Source organism: Staurois parvus, unplaced genomic scaffold (assembly GCF_062004578.1).
Source record: "Staurois parvus isolate SC_StPar_1 unplaced genomic scaffold, SC_StPar_1.0 ptg001328l, whole genome shotgun sequence".
Lineage (NCBI taxonomy): Eukaryota > Metazoa > Chordata > Amphibia > Anura > Ranidae > Staurois > Staurois parvus.
The window spans coordinates 6,776,879-6,795,287 of NW_028319124.1; the positions used below are offsets into that span (position 1 = coordinate 6,776,879).

The 18,409-nt window shown below is 41.6% G+C and overlaps 1 protein-coding gene across 5 annotated transcripts in view; it reads right to left on the bottom strand.

Annotated features, from left to right (window-relative positions):
* Nucleotides 1-782: 782 nt before the first annotated feature.
* Nucleotides 783-18,409, bottom strand: part of CD74 (CD74 molecule) — a 30,457-nt gene continuing 12,830 nt past the window's right edge. The window contains exons 3-10 of one of the 5 annotated variants that reach the window (XM_089661325.1): nt 17,356-17,438; nt 15,177-15,239; nt 14,410-14,505; nt 12,854-12,941; nt 11,343-11,477; nt 9,000-9,206; nt 6,487-6,542; nt 783-1,905 (exon numbers count right to left, since the gene is read on the bottom strand). In XM_089661325.1, coding sequence (XP_089517451.1) covers nt 6,502-6,542; nt 9,000-9,206; nt 11,343-11,477; nt 12,854-12,941; nt 14,410-14,505; nt 15,177-15,239; nt 17,356-17,438 — 713 coding nt within the window. In that variant the 3' untranslated portion in view covers nt 783-1,905; nt 6,487-6,501. Of the gene's footprint in view, nt 1,906-3,079; nt 3,547-6,486; nt 6,543-8,999; nt 9,207-11,342; nt 11,478-12,853; nt 12,942-14,409; nt 14,506-15,176; nt 15,240-17,355; nt 17,439-18,409 lie in introns of those variants that run through there. The other 4 variants (XM_089661327.1, XM_089661328.1, XM_089661326.1 and 1 more) reach the window with 4 other exon arrangements.

An 18,409-nucleotide genomic window follows, 5' to 3' on the forward strand; every position in this document is an offset into this window, starting at 1 on the left:
ACTGTCAGTGCGGTCAAATGGCTGACGCGTTTCGGGGACGAATCCTTTTCTTCAGAGCTAATGACCAACCTCTGATGCTGATGTATGATGAATGGAAAGTAAGAGCCTTGCTGTTGATGCCTGACTAAAGTGAGAACACCTTGCCTGCCATTGTGGCCATTGTCATTTTTCTATGCTTTTTAGATACATGCTTCGTCTGTGAGTATGTTTTTATTATTCTTTCACTCCTACAATAAACCTTGGATAATGCACTAGGTGTGTGCGCCTCCTGTTTTCTCTCTATTGATTAGTTTTGACTTAATAGCTCTCCCTGTATATGCATTGTAATTTTATTTTTTACTTGCCTTGTTCTAAAGAATAACATTCCCTTTCTTTGCCAATGTGACATCCGAGGAATGGAAAATCTCTTCAGGGGGCTGGAAGTGGCAGGAATAATTAGAGAGGCCTATGGCTGGCCATACACTATACAATTTTCTGTTTAATTTCTGCCCAAATTCCTTTAGATTTACCTTCAACTATGTAGTGCAAGGGCCTGCCTAATTGGATACAATTGAAAGTGTTGTTTAGGTTTGAGCTCATATTATATGGTTTTTGGTAAATCTAAAGTAAAATTCTCAAGAAAATGGTATAATGTATGGCCAGCCTAAAGCCGGCCATAAATGGGTCGAAGTTCGACCGATTTTTCGTCCGAAAATCGGACCTAAGAATAATCGGCCGATTTTCGCTCTGTTAGTGGGTCAATGTCACTGGCCGATTTTCGTGGTTCCTCCCCTTTTCGGTGATCGGGCATGTTGGAAAATTTGTGAAAAACTACTGATTTTCGACTCAATGATGGTCAAATGGTACAATACTTTTTCCGAAAAGTATATGCGCATGAGTCGTGACCTAGAAAGAACAGAAGTCCTGCCTGTTATATGGGGTGAACTTTATGACCGACTTTTGAAATCATTGATGGCACCATCGGATTACCGAGCGCACGGCGTTTCGATTTTCGGACGAAAAATTATTCGGGATTTGAACCATGTATGGCTTGCATAAGTCCCTTCCTACTGATACAGAGTGCCCTGTAGGACCACACATGATCATTAGTTCAGGTGATTTGGACGGCAATATGCGGTCAATCACCCGAGCGTGGAGCTTGGCAGGTCCTGTACAGACTGACATTGGGGAGGAGAGTTAATAGTGGTGACAACCCTGTAGTCCTAACAGATACAGAGTTTGCAGTGGGTGACACCACTTCATTAATTCCCCTACAAGGCATTTAGGATTGTCACCCTTTGACAGGAAGTACCCCTTACTGCTAGGATGATTGGGTATTTCTTATTGAAAGACTTTTTTCTATTAGCAAAAGCTATACAGAGTGATGTATATACCTAACTCAATTGCCAAATGTTTTCAATTTTCAACTATAGTTCGACTTTAACTCTGGTCCTAATCTTTTACTGGCCCATCTGCACAACATCCTGATACTCCCCCACTAAAAGCGATGGACCCAAAACCAACCTCTCCCTGCTAGATGCCCTCATTTTGAGGTCAACATAAATTTGGCCATGATCCAGATAACTATTATGTAAAATGTAGTTAGACAACATTACTTCCCCATCAACAAACAGGGAGAGAATGAAATTGCAGCTAGGCTTGCTTTCCTGACACATTCACATTATGGAGTATTTTTTTATGTGGCATCCAAGAACAAAAGAGAAGAAGCAGGTAAGTACTATTTTCTTTCCATTTCTTGCTGGATTTTGTGTCTTGCCTGCAGTTCTTCTTACATAATGACCCTAAAGATATAAACCTATATTAGAAAAAAATCAAAAAGTCTCCACAAGTAAAGAAGCCTCTGCACTATGAAGCTTGTTAGTAGAACAATTGCGGCCTTGCTTGATCACACGTGATTGTCTTTACCTGCAGAAAAACACAAACATGATTTTACAGGCATATTCAAAAAAAAGTGGATCTTTTGGAGCTATATTCATATTGCCCCATGCCAGGGGCGGGACGCCAGGGTGGATGTCACCAGGTGCCGGAACACTTGGTGACACCCCCTCCGATGATCCCCGCAGGATGGATCGGATCTGTGGATTGGGGAGCATAATGAAATTGGACTCTGATCCATTATGCTCAATCCGCAGATCCAATCCATCCTGCTTGGATCGTCGGCTTGCTTTAAAACGTACATTTTCATGGAGCAGGTCCGGTGTCACCCCTTGCACTAGGTGTCACCCGGTGCAGTGCGCACCCCCCGCACCTGCCTAGGGATGCCCCTGCCCCATGCTTGCAATCAAACCAAAGCTTTTTTTTGCATTTGCTCATATAACCAGATACCATGAGATACAAGAGCTGTCATTTCTTTCCAGATAAGGCAAGTGTTGCAGCTCTTTTTATTATCAAAGATGTTACAAAGGCTGGCCATACAAACAATTTTCTGTCCAATTTCTGCCCAATTTCCTTTAGATTTACCTTCAACTATGTAGTGCAAGGGTCTGCCTAATTGGATACAATTAACAGTGTTGTTAGGTTTGACCTCCTATTATATGGTTTTTGGTAAATTCAAACCAACACTTTCAAGAAGATTGTATAATGTATGGCCAGCCTAAGCTGTTACTATTACAAAGCTGGACAAGGGGGCACTCCAAATATGGAAAGGTTTCTTCACAGTAAGAGCTGTTAAAATGTGGAATAGACTCTCTCAAGAGCTGGTTCAGCTTTACCAAAAAGGCCTGAATTCTTTTCGTAGATACACAGAATATAACTGGATACTAACATTTATAGGTAAAGTTGATCCAGGGAATATCCGATTGCCTCTCGGGTGATCAGGAAGGATCTTTTTCCCCTGCAGGAGCAAATTGGATCATGCTTTACTGTTCTTTTTTTGCCTTCCTCTGGATCAACTGTGGGTATAGGATCATAACTTTTTTTTTTAATGGTTGAACTGGGTGGACTTTTGTCTTTTTTCAGCCAGACTAATTATGTACTATCCTCAACTAGTTATAAAGTACACATTATCAAAGCCCTTGATAGACTTCTGGCTATGGAGCAAATTATTGTAGTAAAGAACAAAAAACAAAGTGCACCAACCTTGAGCATTACCTCAGTAGGCACTTAATAAATTTATTGATAAGAAATATACTCACAAGAGTAGCAATATAAAAGGCATGTAACAACGAACAGCAAAACACTGGGTTAGGAGACATGTGCAAATCCCATCAGGAATGGAGATACTCTCTTGGTCAAGCTGACGCGTTTCGAAGGGGGGGGTCCCTTCTTCCTCAGAGCTCATGGAGTAAACTATACCATGAGAAAGCTAAGCTATCTGAGCATTGCTATTCATCATAAAGATGCAAGAACTTGCCTTTAGTATGACAATGATGTTCTGGGGTATGACAAGGGTATGCACACTCAGCCTCAATCCTCTTAGCTAGGCCATACATTATACAATTTTTTTTCCTTCCACCACAGGTGGATTCCTCCATCATCACAGTCAATCTTGATGGTGGAAATCCTTTGCAGTGCTATTGAGTTCTGCTGGCGGGGAGCATTCTCTGCCTGCAGAGCACAATGATTAGTGTTGCCGGCTATATTTGTTGTGGAAATATCTACAGTCATTATATCGATCAACTTGTGTATAACCAGGGTGCCCTTACATGGATCGCAATTCGGCCAGTCCCTGCTAAAACGGCCAAATTTTGACCCATGTATGGCCGGCTTTACATGTGATAGCACTCAGTTAATGTGTATATCCAGACAAAACCTTTTTTTCTTAGTTTTAGATAAAGTGTGGAAGGGTTAGACCCTCTGTCAGGATTTTATAGCTGTGGTAAGGGCCTGTGTCAACAAGTATGGGTCTTGTGATGATGATATCAGTTTGACATACTGCAGTTTGGAATGTAACTGAGACATTTAGAATTTATTGATGTATGTAGTTAACCTTGATTTCACCATCTTTGAGCAGTTTTTGCATTTTCCTCCTGCACGGGAATGTAAAATCCATTTAAAGCATACAAAAGCCTCAGACCCTTAGAAAGATTCCCCCTCACTTCTTGTCATGCTTACAGTTATTTTTCAGATAATATGTAAGTGGATCTCTCCGCACAGTCAGAAATAAAAATATTTTTCTTTAATTGCACAGGGGAAGACTGGAGCCCCTGTCAGATTTGTAATTCTCTCTGTGTCCTCCCTGTTGCAGATTATTTTCCTCACTTTCTTCTGGGTGAAACTGGTGTCAACAGGCCAGGAAGTGAATTAGGATATCTCTAATGGAGCCACGGAGAGCAGTAACAACTCACTTGGAGTTGAAATCCTTCCCCACTCCATCCAAAACTAGAAACATTTTTTGCCTTGAAATAAACTGTTAAATATATCTAAAGCCTGGCCTTTTGAATTTATGAGCAGAGAATCGTTAAAACCCTTGTTGGATCCGTTTTGTTCCCACAATAAAGGAGAAGTCTGAAAAAAAAACAAATATACTGCCCTCCCTGCAGCAGCAACAGCCTGATACTGCTGCTGTCCCCCACTGCTGGCTCTAAGCCTGAGAACTGAGGGATCACATGACTGCTGATTGCTCAGTTCTCAGTCTGCTCTCTGCTCTGCCCTTCCAGTGCTCCCTGGAGCTCCAGGTTGGGGATGGAGCAGAAGCAGCTGGCTTAGGCTCTCGGAGACGTGTTGAGAAGCCAAGTCCACTGTCGATTGCGCATCTGGGTGGATCCTGACATTTTTGTCATATTCCTTTCAGAGCCTAGAGTGGCTTAGTGTCGCCAGCCGACAGCAGGCTTTAGCTCACTGTCAGCTGATTCTGGGTCACATGAGAGCACAATTAGGTGCACTCCTGGGACCCACAACAGAAGTATGGCTGAAAAAAAGTAATATTTCCCTTTACTTCCTGCCAAAGACACAACAGGAAAAAAGAGCATATCTTTCAAAAGAGAAAAGAAACATCCAATTAGTTGTCACAGGAACAGGAGTCCCCATTAGAAGATTCCCCTTTTATTGCTGTTCCTGTGACACCTGTAAAATGTTAGATTTTCCATCATTTTCAGTCCCGGTGACATTGGTCATCAGGACAAATAAAGAGGGGCAATCTCCCCATCAGGAACACAAAAAGTGCTAAAAACACAGGTTCTAATGCATACAGTAGGTGCTCAACCTGGGGCCCTCCAGCTGTTGCAGGACTGCTGTCTTTGGGAGTCATGTTTGTAACTGTCAGCCTCCCAATGATTCATGACATTTGTAGTTCTGCAACACTTGGAGGGCCACAGGTTCAGCACCTATGTTCTAACGATTCTCTTCTTCATCTAGAACTAAAATAAATTTTTGGCATTTAAAAAAACTTTAATATCTGCACAGGAAGTTCTACAGGCTCCAGCAGCACAGTAAGGATGCTGATTGTATACATAAAGTGAGGTCTGGCACCATATGGTACCCACCATCTTCCAGACAGTGTAACATAGTCATGTTATAACAAGGTAGCATTTCAGATTAAAGTGGAGTTCCACCCAAAAGGAAAAGTTCCGCTTTAAAGACTGGTCCCCCGCTCCCCATTAAGGATTGGCACCTTTGGGAGCGGGTACCCGAAATTGACAGGTACCCACTCCCTCTTCCGCTGCGATCGCCTAGGCGATCGGAACCAGAAGTTGTCCTCCTACTTTCCCTCCCCAAAGTCTTGTGGGACACGTGACAAGTCCCAGAAGATGACGGGGCCATTCAGGCAGCGCAGCTCTACTCGCGCATGCACAGTGGGCACCGGGCTGTAAAACCGCAAGCTGTCACAGCCGGGGTGCCCACACTGAAGATGCCAGCGCCTGGAATACAGGACGGGCTGCGGCGGGGGCAACATGGGATCGTGGGACAGGTGAGTGGCTGTTTTTTTAAAAGTCAGCAGCTACAGTTTTTGTAGCTGCTGACTTTTATTTTTTTACAGTGTGAGTGGAACTCCGCTTTAAGTACACTATTAAGAGCTGGAAATCTTTTCAGCACTGTACATAAAATAGTGAAGAGCATATCTATATATGAATGACAATTATATCTCATTGCATTGTGCCTCATATGTTTAAAAAAAAATAGCTCTTTTGTAGCCAAGGAAAAATAGAATGGAAGGGGCTCCTCTAAGGCACCATTCTTTCTGGTTCTTTCCAATCACTGAAACATTATTGAATATAACAGAAATATTAGCTGGTTCATACCAGCAGTGTTGTCCAATACAGGAACCAGGCAATTTGCCTTATGTCCTATGGCTTCAATTCACACCTACACACTACATTGGTGGGGGCTAAAAGAAAATAGGACATGTTGCACTTTGCACAGCCCAGTGTGTTCCAAAATTCTGCATTTCAGAGCAAAATTACTGTATGCATATTGGTGTGCATTGCATTATAATAGGTAATGAGCACGTAGTGTGCTGTTGTGTCCGTGTGAAACCAGTTTTTCATATGTGAATGCATCATATCTATTCATTAGCTGATGAAATAAAAATAAATATTTAGCATTTACCTTAAGGGAAGTATATTACATTTTGTACACCTCCTTAAAGAAGTCACCTTCAATACCTTTAAAAAAAAAGTTTGTACAATTTAGACTTTCATATAAAATCTGGCTAGCAAAGTAACTCATTTGAAACTATACACTACTCATAATGCAGCCAAAGAAGCAAATTACATGACTAAGAATGTATTAAATCAGATAACTTCTGTTATATACCTCTTGTTTTGTGGCCCCCTGACCAAACCCTCCTTAGGGGACTGGGGATCGACTAGATGGGTTTAAAAAAAAAAAAAACCTTCATCACTGATATTCCCGTTAAATGATCTGACATTTACCAGCCAAATAGTATGTATATGCAACCTGTAGGTGACCCAAGCATATGTAGCACAGTCCTAGGAAAGCTAGTTAACTATTTTTGTAGTTAGAAGGCTGAATAGCAGCCAGGGATAAATAGTCAGGGGGGGGGTCACATTTTTGGTCAAGAGCTGAGAGGCTCTGCAGACCCACTCTCTGAAACCTCCCCCTGATCTAGAGACTTGGAGAAGTCTCTAGAATCCAGTGGGTGGGGGTGAGGAGTGGCTGGTCTGTATGCTTAGATGATCCTGACCAATCCCAAAGCAGGCTTGGTAAGCAGTTGGGACAGCCTTTAAGTATAGCTGAGCCTGCTCAGTAGTGGAGAGAGTTCAGGTGGAAGATGTGAGAGCAGAAGTTGGAAGGTGGAGCCTGGGAGGAGGCCCAGGAAAGAGGCCTGCCTCCAAGGAGGAGCAGACAGTGGGAAAGCTGAATCTCACCGGCCCCGAGAGAGGACCATCTGTGGAGCTAAGGAAGGAGCCAACGGCAGCTACCAACCTGCAGCTTGCAGATGAGGGAAAAGGAGTACTTCTACACCCTCTGGACTGGAGTAGGAGAAAGAGCATTTGGGTGGGAATCCCAACCAACCCCCAACTGGACTGTACACCAAAGTGCAGATCACCTTGTCCAGGGATTCCTTTAGACAGCTGGATAAAAGAGGACTATCTGGGGTTTGGGGGTGGTATACCAGGAGAGGCTGTGAGCACTTTTACATAGTTCCAGGAAGTTGTCCTCAGTGTCACAGTTCCTTGGGCATCCTATGTTTCACTCATCCCCATCCAAGTTTAAAATCCCCTAATAAAATCCAAAAAACCAAGTTCAAGGACTGTTTACAGTCTCTGGGGTGCAAGACTGGAAGGAAATGTGTGTTGCCTGGCTGTGCAGGACTATAGGGGGACCCAAATCTTTTAAAATAACCACAATTAATAACATTGTTTTCAGGATTGGTAAGTCCTTGTTAAAACCCAGAATTCATAGACTCAGAGAGACTTTTGGTTGTAAAAGAGCCTCCAAACCTTGATTACAGAGGCTTTTGGTCCTGAAGGGATTAAGTTGCCTGCAAGAGAGGCCCAAAGAGGAACAGGAAGCCTACAGCAAGCGTCTGTGAAGTGCAGTGTGTAGCACACAGCTGAGTGAATAGTGTGGACTAGCTTTTGACTGAGCCTCTGCTTACCAGCTGGAAACTTCCACTTTGGGACTCCTGAGTTTGTGGGCGGTGAGCAAAATGTTTGATTTTGTTGTACCAGGAGTGTAGACTGTTTGCTCCATTTTGACTAAAGGAAGCTGTTTTTTTTTGTTTCATCAATTTCAATAGACTGTTACTTTGATAAGTTGCTGGCTGGTGATATTGGACTCTCCAAATTATAGAGGGGCTGTGCCTATTCAGCCCTTACTTTGCAATATGGGTTTTCTGGGCTTCGGCAACCCTGTGAGAAGTCAGGCTCTGACACAGCAGTTTTGATGTGGCACCTCATGATGCCTGCTATTTAAAGAATAAGTTCACCTTTGCGAACATGCTACACGTTCCACCCGTTTTTATAGTGGAACATGTAACATGTTCCCATAGCTGCAGCCCCCCCCCCCCCCTGACAGATAGTAAGGGGAAAAGTCTCCCCGTACTGTCAGATTTAAAAACAGCGTGGCAATGTGGGGCTCCACCCACATGACCTCGTCACTCATTCACAGAGTTCTGTGAATGAGTGCCTACAAGTCCCAGAAGCCTTAGGGGCTGTGGGCTTGTAGTTTTCAATGAACTACCATGGTGCTGTGGAGTGCCATGGTAGTTAATTGAAGCTTCCTGTCAGAATATCTGCTTGACCGTACATGCTGCGTGAGACCTGCGTGGAATCAGTGATCTATTGATCGATGGTACAATGCTCCTTTGGGGAAAAAAACATTAAATGCACATTTTTTTTTATATGCAAAAAAATGTGAATTTATTATTTTTGTCCAAAAGATGAACTTATCCATTAACTACAGTGCAGGTATAGTCCCCTTTATACTTTATCCGATATCCGTACAAATTTTTAGCTATGGGTTAAGCTGTAAGATGAATGTCACTACTGTCCCCTTACAATAAGGCCAACACCAGAAGGCTGACACAATTATGAGTGTACTGTATATGAAGCAATCATTCTGCATCTTATGATACCTTTAGCCATGTAAGATACCTGTGTTCTTACTTTTGCAGTCAATTTTTGCACGAGTTCTGGTTTCTGGAATCTCGGTTCCATTCTTGTAGACACACCAGCAATATCCGGTGCTTCTCCAGCACTGTTCAGGACTGTAGTCACCATTCTCATCGCATTGTGGTAGATAAGCACCAAGCTGAGTATGCTGACTGGCCCTCGCCATGCATTCTGACATCACAGGGGCACCTGATACATATAGCCGCATACAAATAGGTGAGTCCAGTTTAAAAGAAGGCTTATGGAATACATTAAAAAAAATTCATTCAGAAAATATTGTTACCCTTAGCAAACAAACTCTTCCTTTGAATCTTACCTTCTTTGATAGGAATGTTTCATCTTAAGTAAATGACTAGAATGCAATTGGTCTGAAAAGATTATGCCTTGAATTTTTCTGTTTTACTTCTTCTAACATTGTTTTTTGTAATGAGCACACAAGGACACTATTTTTACAGCATAGTAAATGTAATTTACATTAAAGTTTAGCAGAAAAAAAAATCTCTATAGCTTTAGGGAGATAACAAACCCAGAAAGTCCAGGCAGCAGGATCCTATAAAAATCTTCTTTGTAGGGATGTCCTGTCCTCTTCTTGGTGCTGAATTTCTGGCACTGCAAGGGTTAATAGCTTTAGGCCAGCCATGAAACTGCTGAAAAAAAAGTCCCTGACAAGGACCCACCACTTTTTCCCTCGTCTTCCTTTGTTCTTTCATTGCTTTCACTGTGATGATCTGTGAATAGGGACAAGGCTCTTGTTACTGATCAGATTCTTCCACATTCACAAATTGTGTTACAGGCACTGGAAGAACGTTCCTCAATGGAGGAGGGGTGTGTCTTTGTCAGGAAGTTTTTCACAGCAGCTTCAATGAAGACCTGGAAACTATTAACCATGCAGCACCAGAAGTTCAGAGACAGGAATAGGACGGGACATCTCTGTAGTGAAGATTTCTCCAGGGTCCTGCTGCCTGCATAACATGGGACATACTTCATAACAGGTAAGTTAGCTCACCAAGGCTATAAGAGATTTTTTTTTTTCTGGCAAAACGTCAGCTTTAATGACATAATCTAAAAACAAATCACTATATATTTCTTGTAAAATACTGTACATATGTGCACATCACAAATGTCTAGGTGAACACATCATCAATGCAAAACACTTAAAAGGTACAAAAGTACCTATGATAAGACTTTGATCACAGAGGTCAGTCCCAACACTTAATATGTGAAAAGTTCATATAAGCTAAACTATTGTGCAGATAAGAAATGTTGAATTAACTATCTGACCTCTTATGCTTCTTCCTTTTTTTGGTCTTCTGACATTACAATGCACCCTCCAAGCAGATTGAAGCTCTCCATTTTCTTTTTTAGTCTGAATGTGATTGATAACTATGGGATACTATATGGCCAAAAGTGGACATTGGACTATCACACCTATATAAAGTTGCTGGACATTCCAGTACTATAGAAGTTAATACAGTTGCCTTCTCCCCATTTCCCTTTTCAGCTATAACAGCCTTCACACTTTTTGAAGGGCTTTCCACAATATTTTTGTCTGTGGGAATTGGGCCAGATCAACCAGAAGAGCATTTGTAAGGTCAGGTACTGATGTTCAATGAGAAGACCTGGCTTCCAATAAATTGTCCAATTCATCCCACAGGTGTTAAATAGGGTAGAGTTCAGGACTTTGTTCAGACCACTCAAGTTCCTCCATAACAAACTTGACAAACCTTGTCAGGTCTACAGTCACGCTAGAACAGAAAAGGGTCTTCCCCCAAACTGCTATCACAAGGTTCGAAGTAAATCGCACCACTGTCTAAAATGTCTTTGTATGTTGTAGCATTAACAGTACCTGGAGACACACCAACTCAATCGTTTGGAGGTGTTCCGCATACTTTTGGTCATGGTAGTCAGTTGTCCACAAGCTTTTGCCATATAGTGCACAATTCCTATTAGGCATTCAACACACAACTATGGTCCAGTGCTTTTAAAAATGGAGATCACTCGGGGCTTTAATATTTTAGTGGTGTAACAGATAAACCACACCAAGCTCCACCTCTGTGCCCAGCAAAGTAAGCCCCATCTCCAAATGATGCTGATAGCATGACACCTTTTTCATTTGCCATAGAAGGCACACATGGCTTTACACCATGTGCACATCATAACTTTATTGATGTGCATGGTGTCAAGCTCCACTTATTTTAATTATCTTCAACACCCACATACATGCTCCTAATGGATGCTCATGACACAGCAGTTGAATCTCTACCCATTGGTCCCTCTGTAAGATGGCTTTGTACTACTATATATAAGAGGAGAGAACATATTCACCACTTGGACTTTCACCAATAATAGTGGGATCTGTGTCGGTGGAGTAACTGGTAGAAGCATAAACCAAGTTTCCACTAGGGCTGTGCCCTGCTGGACGATGATTCTCTTTCCACATTTCCAGTAAGTCTCTAATGCCTGAGGAACAAATTTTGGAAACTGTGAAAAGTGTTCGACAAAAGATGACTAAATATCCTGAAGGCTTAGCAGCATCTATTAGCTGAGCGGCACAAAGACAGACGGACTCAGCGCCAAAGCAGCAGATACGTGGTTTATGCGTTTTGCTAGTTCAAGTAAATCTTTTTTCTTCTGTAGCCAAAGCTGGCTACATCCATGCTACAGGACCAGCAGTATTGGCTGCATAATTTATCACAGAAGAAATAGTAATTTATTAATATTTTAAAGTCAAAAGTGTGCTTGGTCTGGTGTGACCATTCTACCTTCCCTCCACTGCAGACCTTCCTTTTGAAATGCATCATTTAAGAAAAAAACATAGGAATGGGCTACGGGCAACGACCATTTTCCTTCCAGTTAAGGGTACAGTCACACCTTTGTGTGTTGGTGTGGTATGAAAAAAACCTTAGGTGCTACATCACTGGCTTGGTTTCCATTAAACCCACCTTCCATGGAGATGAAAGTTAAGACATGTAAAACACAAGTATAATCCATCTAAAATGCACCACACCTCTCATGCAGAGGCAAAGATGTATCCTAAATCTATCAGAGTCTCAATAGTACTTATCTATTTCATGCAGGGCTGGAACATCTTAGGTAGGTAGCAGCCTAGGCCCTGGTTGATGTCTAGGCAGCCCAGCTACAACAATCATGCTCCTGAAAGGACCATAATATTGGTCAATGCTGTGCACCTGCCTGTCACTTCATGATAGTGAACATACTTGTAGGTAGTGGTTGTCTAATGGGGCAAGCTATGTCAGTACAGTGCAAATGTGAAAGCTTCTCTAAACCTACTGCAATTCTTATTAATGTCAATCGATGGGATGAGGGGCCCAAGCTGCTACCTTGCCTAAGGTCCAGTTCTGCCTCAATGCTCTGATTTATTGCAAAACTCCATCAAAATTTTTAAACAGTCTGGCAATGGCTAAAATTTCCTGTTTAACCTCACTGGAGAACTTTTTCCATATTTCCACAAGGCCAATGACTGTGTCTTTTTTAATATGACATTTTCCCACTTGAAGTAACTATTTCTTGGTAATACTGATTTGTAACACTCTGATGTCAAGTTATTGGAACATCTCCATAGCTAGATAGATAAGATAAATACCTTGTCACTGAATGCAAATTACAATGTAATTCTATCGCTTTTTTTTTTTTTTAAGATGGATAAAAATAGCTACAACATACTTCTTCATATACCACGATTCTGTGCAAGCACCTTATTTCTAAAGCCAACACAAAGAACAGACAAGGCTGTAAGAGCAGCTCTTTTTGCCTTCCCATGTTGCACCATGGCAGCGCAAAGCCTTTATGCAGTGCCTGCTATACTACTCCTCTACCTGTTGGTGGAGCTGGGGTTGTCTTTGGTGTTTCAGGGTTCTGCACTAAATAGAACAGGTACCACTGCTGCATCCATGCATCAAAAACCTTAAGGAGGTAAAAAAAAAAACATTTATTAAGGTCATTATAAAAGGCATAGATTTTATTATTATAGCATTGTAGAGACAAGGTTTTTCAATTTAACCACTTCCCGTCTGATCCATAAACGGCCGGATGGGAGCAGTGCCAAAGCGGGTTGTTGTTTATAAATGGCCCCCGCATTCACTGCCTGTGCGCGCTCCCTGGGATCGCACACCACCGCGATCGCTGTACGGGACCTCTGTGTGAGTTCCCGAATCATGTGATCACTGATTGGCCAATCAGTGATCACATGAATAGTAGTAAACAAGATGTCACTTGCTGACATCATTGCTTACTACTTGTGAAATCTGTCAATGATCACAGAGGTCACATAGTACAAGGCTATTCACAACGACCTTGTACCATGTGACAAGCTGTGACCAATCACAGCTATCACAGTATTTCTCAATGGCTGCAAGAATGCAGCCAGATAGAAGGAGAAATGATTGCTTTTACAGCCTTTATGGGTGTAAAAGCAATCCGTGTAAAAAAAGAAAAAAATATTTTCATCACCCCCACAAATAGTTCAGTGTCACTATGGTGATGTTGTACTGCTAGGGTGACGGTATGTTAAATTAAAAGAAAACAAACGTAACTAAAATATAAAAAAATAAAATAAAAATGTAAAAAAAGTTTGAAAAATTATAATTTTTGGTATAATCTAATTTGGGTTATTTCTTTTTTTTTTTTACTAAAAAGATAGCTGAATATATTTTGGCCAAGATTTATGAAGAAATATTATTTACTTGCAAAATTTTATAAGAAAAACACTTTTTTTTTTCAAAATATTTGGACTTTTTCATTTATATTGCAAAAAAATAAAAATCCCAGTGGTGAATAAATACCACCAAAATAAAGTTTTATCTGTCTCAAAAAAATTTATATGGTACAGTGTTGCATTACCGCTCAATTATCATTCAAAGTGTGATAGCACTGAAAGCTGAAATTTGGCCTGGACAGGAATGGGGTGAAAGTGTGTGTGTATACGTATATGTGTGTGTGTGTGTGTATGTGTGTGTGTGTGTGTGTATATATATATATATATATATATATATATATATATATATATATATATATATATATATATGTGTGTGTGTATGTATGTATGTATGTGTATATATATATATATATATATATATATGTATGTATGTATATATATATATATATATAAATTTTTTATTTTTTATTTTTTTAATTCTAGATAGTGCAAGGAAGGGTTATCTTTACTGTTGTGTGCATCTGAGTGTAGATATTTCCTCTCACTTCTTGTTTTGTCTAATGGACCACAGATAGCAAAAAAAAAAAATTGACAGGTGGTTTAACCCTTCTTTACTATATTAAAAAAATACATTTAAAAATTTTCTAAGTGCAACTGTCATCCATAGCAGCCAATCCGCTTGGATACATTTCTATGAATTATACAGTAAACACTGACCATCCACTCTTGGTCACTCAGAGTCTTCTTCAGCTTCCTCAGATTTTCAAGAATGGTGCCATTCAGTGAAGGGTATTTTCTCAGGGGGTTAGTTCTCTACAGATAAAAAATGCAGATTGAAAAATTATAAATATATAATGTATATACAATTCCCAGGCAACAGAGAGCATTGATGGTTCAGGAATAGAGATAGGAGGCAGAGTGGCATTACCTGTTACTATACAACATTTAATACACATTTCTACGTGACAGCTGTGCTCCAGACAACAGACAAATCAATGCACCCAGGTATTCAATAATACATCATTCTTTTTTTTTTTTTATGTATTGAGTATAAATACCAGATTTTAACTTGGTATCAGCCTCCTGCACAGTATCAGACTTGGAAAGGGAGGGGCAGAGCTGGGAGCCAATCAGGTTTGCTTTATGCAAATGTATTAACAAGGAAAATGCATATAGGAGAGATCAGAGTGATGACCTTGTCAGTCTGTTGCTGCTCTTCACTATCCAGTCAGAATGCTGGGGTGGAAAAAAGACACCACTGTATTCCCTAACTGTACGTGGCATTATCCAACTGGTTGTGCTGTGCTGCAGGGCTGTGTAAATCTCAGGAATGTATGGGCAAACATACACATTCTTTGACTGGTAAACAGCTCCCATATACTTAACCTGTGTACTTAGCAGTTAGCCTGGAATTTGGTTTTAAATGAAGAAATTATAAAGAAGTGAAATTAGATTCTGACATTTGAATAGATCCAGCTACTCACCAGGAGCATGTATTTAACGGCATCTTCCATCTTGTTGCTGTCCTCTGCAATAGCTTCCAGGTTCTACAAATAAAGAAGTTTGTCTTTTTTCAGTAATGTTCCTAATCGTTTCTTAAAATTATTTTAAATGAGCACTGAACTTCTCCATGGATGTTGAATTCCTATCGCCCGACGCCCGGGACATGTAGTTCTGGGCAGGTATTATTTTTTTTTTTTTTACCTTCAGCCCTGCTGCGGGAAAGCAGCAGGGCTCACCTGTCAGGTGGAAGCATTCGGACGGCAGTGCTGAAAGCTGAAAATTGGCCTGGGCAGGAAGGGGGTAAAAGTGTCCAGACATGAAGTGGTTAATAAGAAGGTAAGCTTAATAACTCACATCCTGAACAGTAAAAACAGGCTCATAGGGATGTATTGTAGTACGTCTGTCACCAGATGTAGAAGGCTGTTCCAGAGTGGAGTGAACCCTGGTCGGTCAGCAGGAGGCGCTGCACCAAGTAAGGCATGGATGGTGAAGCCTGGCTGGGTCTCCAGTATGTCCGGAGCTAGTCACGTTGGGCGTCTGATGTCATTGGGATGTGACGCGTTTCTGAGCATGCGTGGGACCAGTGTCGGCCGGTGCGTTCTTTCATCAGGCAAGGAGGGGCAAGGGAACTTGCTCCTCCTTGCATGATGAAAGAACGCACCGGCCGATGAGCCTATTTTTACTCTTCAGGATGTGAGGAGAGAGAGAGTCCTGTGAAGAGAGAGAAAGAGACCAGCTTCGCTGCAGACGGGTATAAGAGGGTGTGAGGGGGTGATACTTTCACTGGAACAATTTTTAACTTAAAGCAGGGGATGCATTAAAGTAAAAAACCTTCAGCCTTTACAACCACTTTAACCCCTTGGCGCCGGCGCCTCCCAGCCCTTTAAGGGTTTCAGAAGCCAGGAGGTAGGTTTAGAGTCATGTGACCGCCGTGACATGACGTCACGGCGCTCACATGATCAGGAAAGGTCCCGATCGAAAGAGGAGATCGGGGCCTTTCCGAGAGTAGCGGGCATGTGTGCACAGGGAGCGCTCAGAGCGCACGCTTTCAGCACATATGTCTATTTTTAATAGAACGCAAATGTGCGGCCACTCGGCGTCTCGGCCCAGACTCCGGGAGGCCGCACATTTGCGTTCGGCCGGCGCCAAGAGGTAAAGAATTGTAACTTTTTTTTGGATAAGGCCATACTTATCTGCTAACTATAGTGACAATAAATATAGGCAAACACCTTGTTTTCTGAGAAGTCTCTACTGGGCTATGCACCAATTCAGTGGCAGGGCTCTTGGTCAATGTAGTCTCTTCTCACCACAACCTTAACAGTTATGCTTTCTATATATAAAGTATACAGGCGCTAGTGAAAATAATAAAGCGGCTAGCACTCAGGGCATAGGTAACAATCCCCACAAGCATATGTATAAACAAATGGGCGTACCCCTGAGGATGTGCATGCACACGAAACGCGTCGGGTGGAGCGTACATTGCTGATGTCACGCTGCCGAAGGACGGAGCGGCGGCCATTTTGGTATCTGTAATTATTATTTTCTACTCCAAGTGGATTTTATACTTTGCTTTGAAAATATAATAAAATGACTACACTATATACGAATTTCTGGCTCTTCTGGTTGAGCTATCTTCCCTAGGACAAGGGTCCCTTCTTCCACCTGCACCTTGATGGAGCAGTATGATTAACCCCCTGGCTGTCTCTCCACCTCCAAATGTGACATACTATATGCCTGATATCATATACCTTCTGGTGAATGTCCAAGGTGGTGGATTCCGATGTGTGATTGATCGCACGTTCACATCCTGCAGTTTGCAATATTGCACTTTATCAACATAAGGACACTATTTGAACGCAGTTGTTGGATGGAATTTTTATTACATTATTGCACCTATCTGATAAGTGCAACCACAAACATTATTATTGATTTATTTTATTGCACTTTAGTGCATGGAATATCACATCTATTCACGGACTTTACTTCTTGCTGATTTTCTATTTTTTTTTATATGCGTACGTTTTATATACATTTATATGCTGCACTTGACTGTTCCACTTGATAGTTATGCTTTCTAGTTATTATTACTGTTACTGAAGCACTAAAATTATTACTATTATTACTGGAAATATGCAACTAGTATTCTGCTGACAAGGTTACCTGTGGAGAGCCGTCTGTATCGCTGACTGCTAGTGGCATATTAAATGATGCAATTCTCAGTTTCTGGCGATTTTGGTATGGAGCTGTAGGTGGAAAACATGACAGATATCAATTTATGCAAACACAGCCAGGAAAAAGCAATATTTTATTTTCAAAAACTTCTTTGCCTTGTCCAGATGATGCTTTTTTTTTTTAGAGGAAAGTGTTGTATATACAGAGCTTCTTTTCAGCAGAAATACGGGGGAACGCAGTTCCAGCACCTCCAGCACTGAATGTATGTAATAGCAAGGGCTTCTGGGGTGTGCTGGAGGGTCTATTGATGCTGGCTGCTGTGGGATCTATTAATGCTGGCGGGGGATCTATTATTGCTGGTGGGGGATCTATTATTGCTAGGGATAGATTTTATGTTCCTGGAGGGTTTATTTTTGCTGGGAGGGATCTACTGTTATGGGAGGGATCTATTGTTGCTGATTGCTGGAGGGTCTATTGATGCTGGGGGTCCATTGTTGCTGGTTGCAGGGCATGTATTTTACTGTTTTTCTTGTTGTCATTAACAAATTCTAAACAAATTATTTAGCACCACAAAATGATACTTGTTTCTGTATTCTCTAAATGGGTGGTACTGGGCGACGGGTAGGGCGTGGAACCAAGGAACAAAGCTTGGAGGTGGGTGGGGAGCGAAGACAAGGGGTCACTTGGAAAGGGAGAGTTCCTTCACCTATTCTCCGAGAAAAAAAGCCCTGTATATATACCAAGGACAGGGGTGGACTGACAACTGATGGGGCCCCCGGGCAATAGGGGATCATGGGGCCCGTGTCCTCACTCACACCCAAAAAAGCCTATGATAAAGGTACCAGGGGCATCTCATGGGGCCCCCTACTGACCCAGGGCCCTCGGGCAGTGCCCGAGTTCCCAAATGGTCAGTCCGCCCCCGCTACAAAGTCAATGGACATATTATTTGGCTAATTATTTAAATATTTAATTTATGTATGTTCATGTTTGTAATTATCACAGGTGTTAAATAATTAAGATGAATTGGGAAAAGTGATTTATA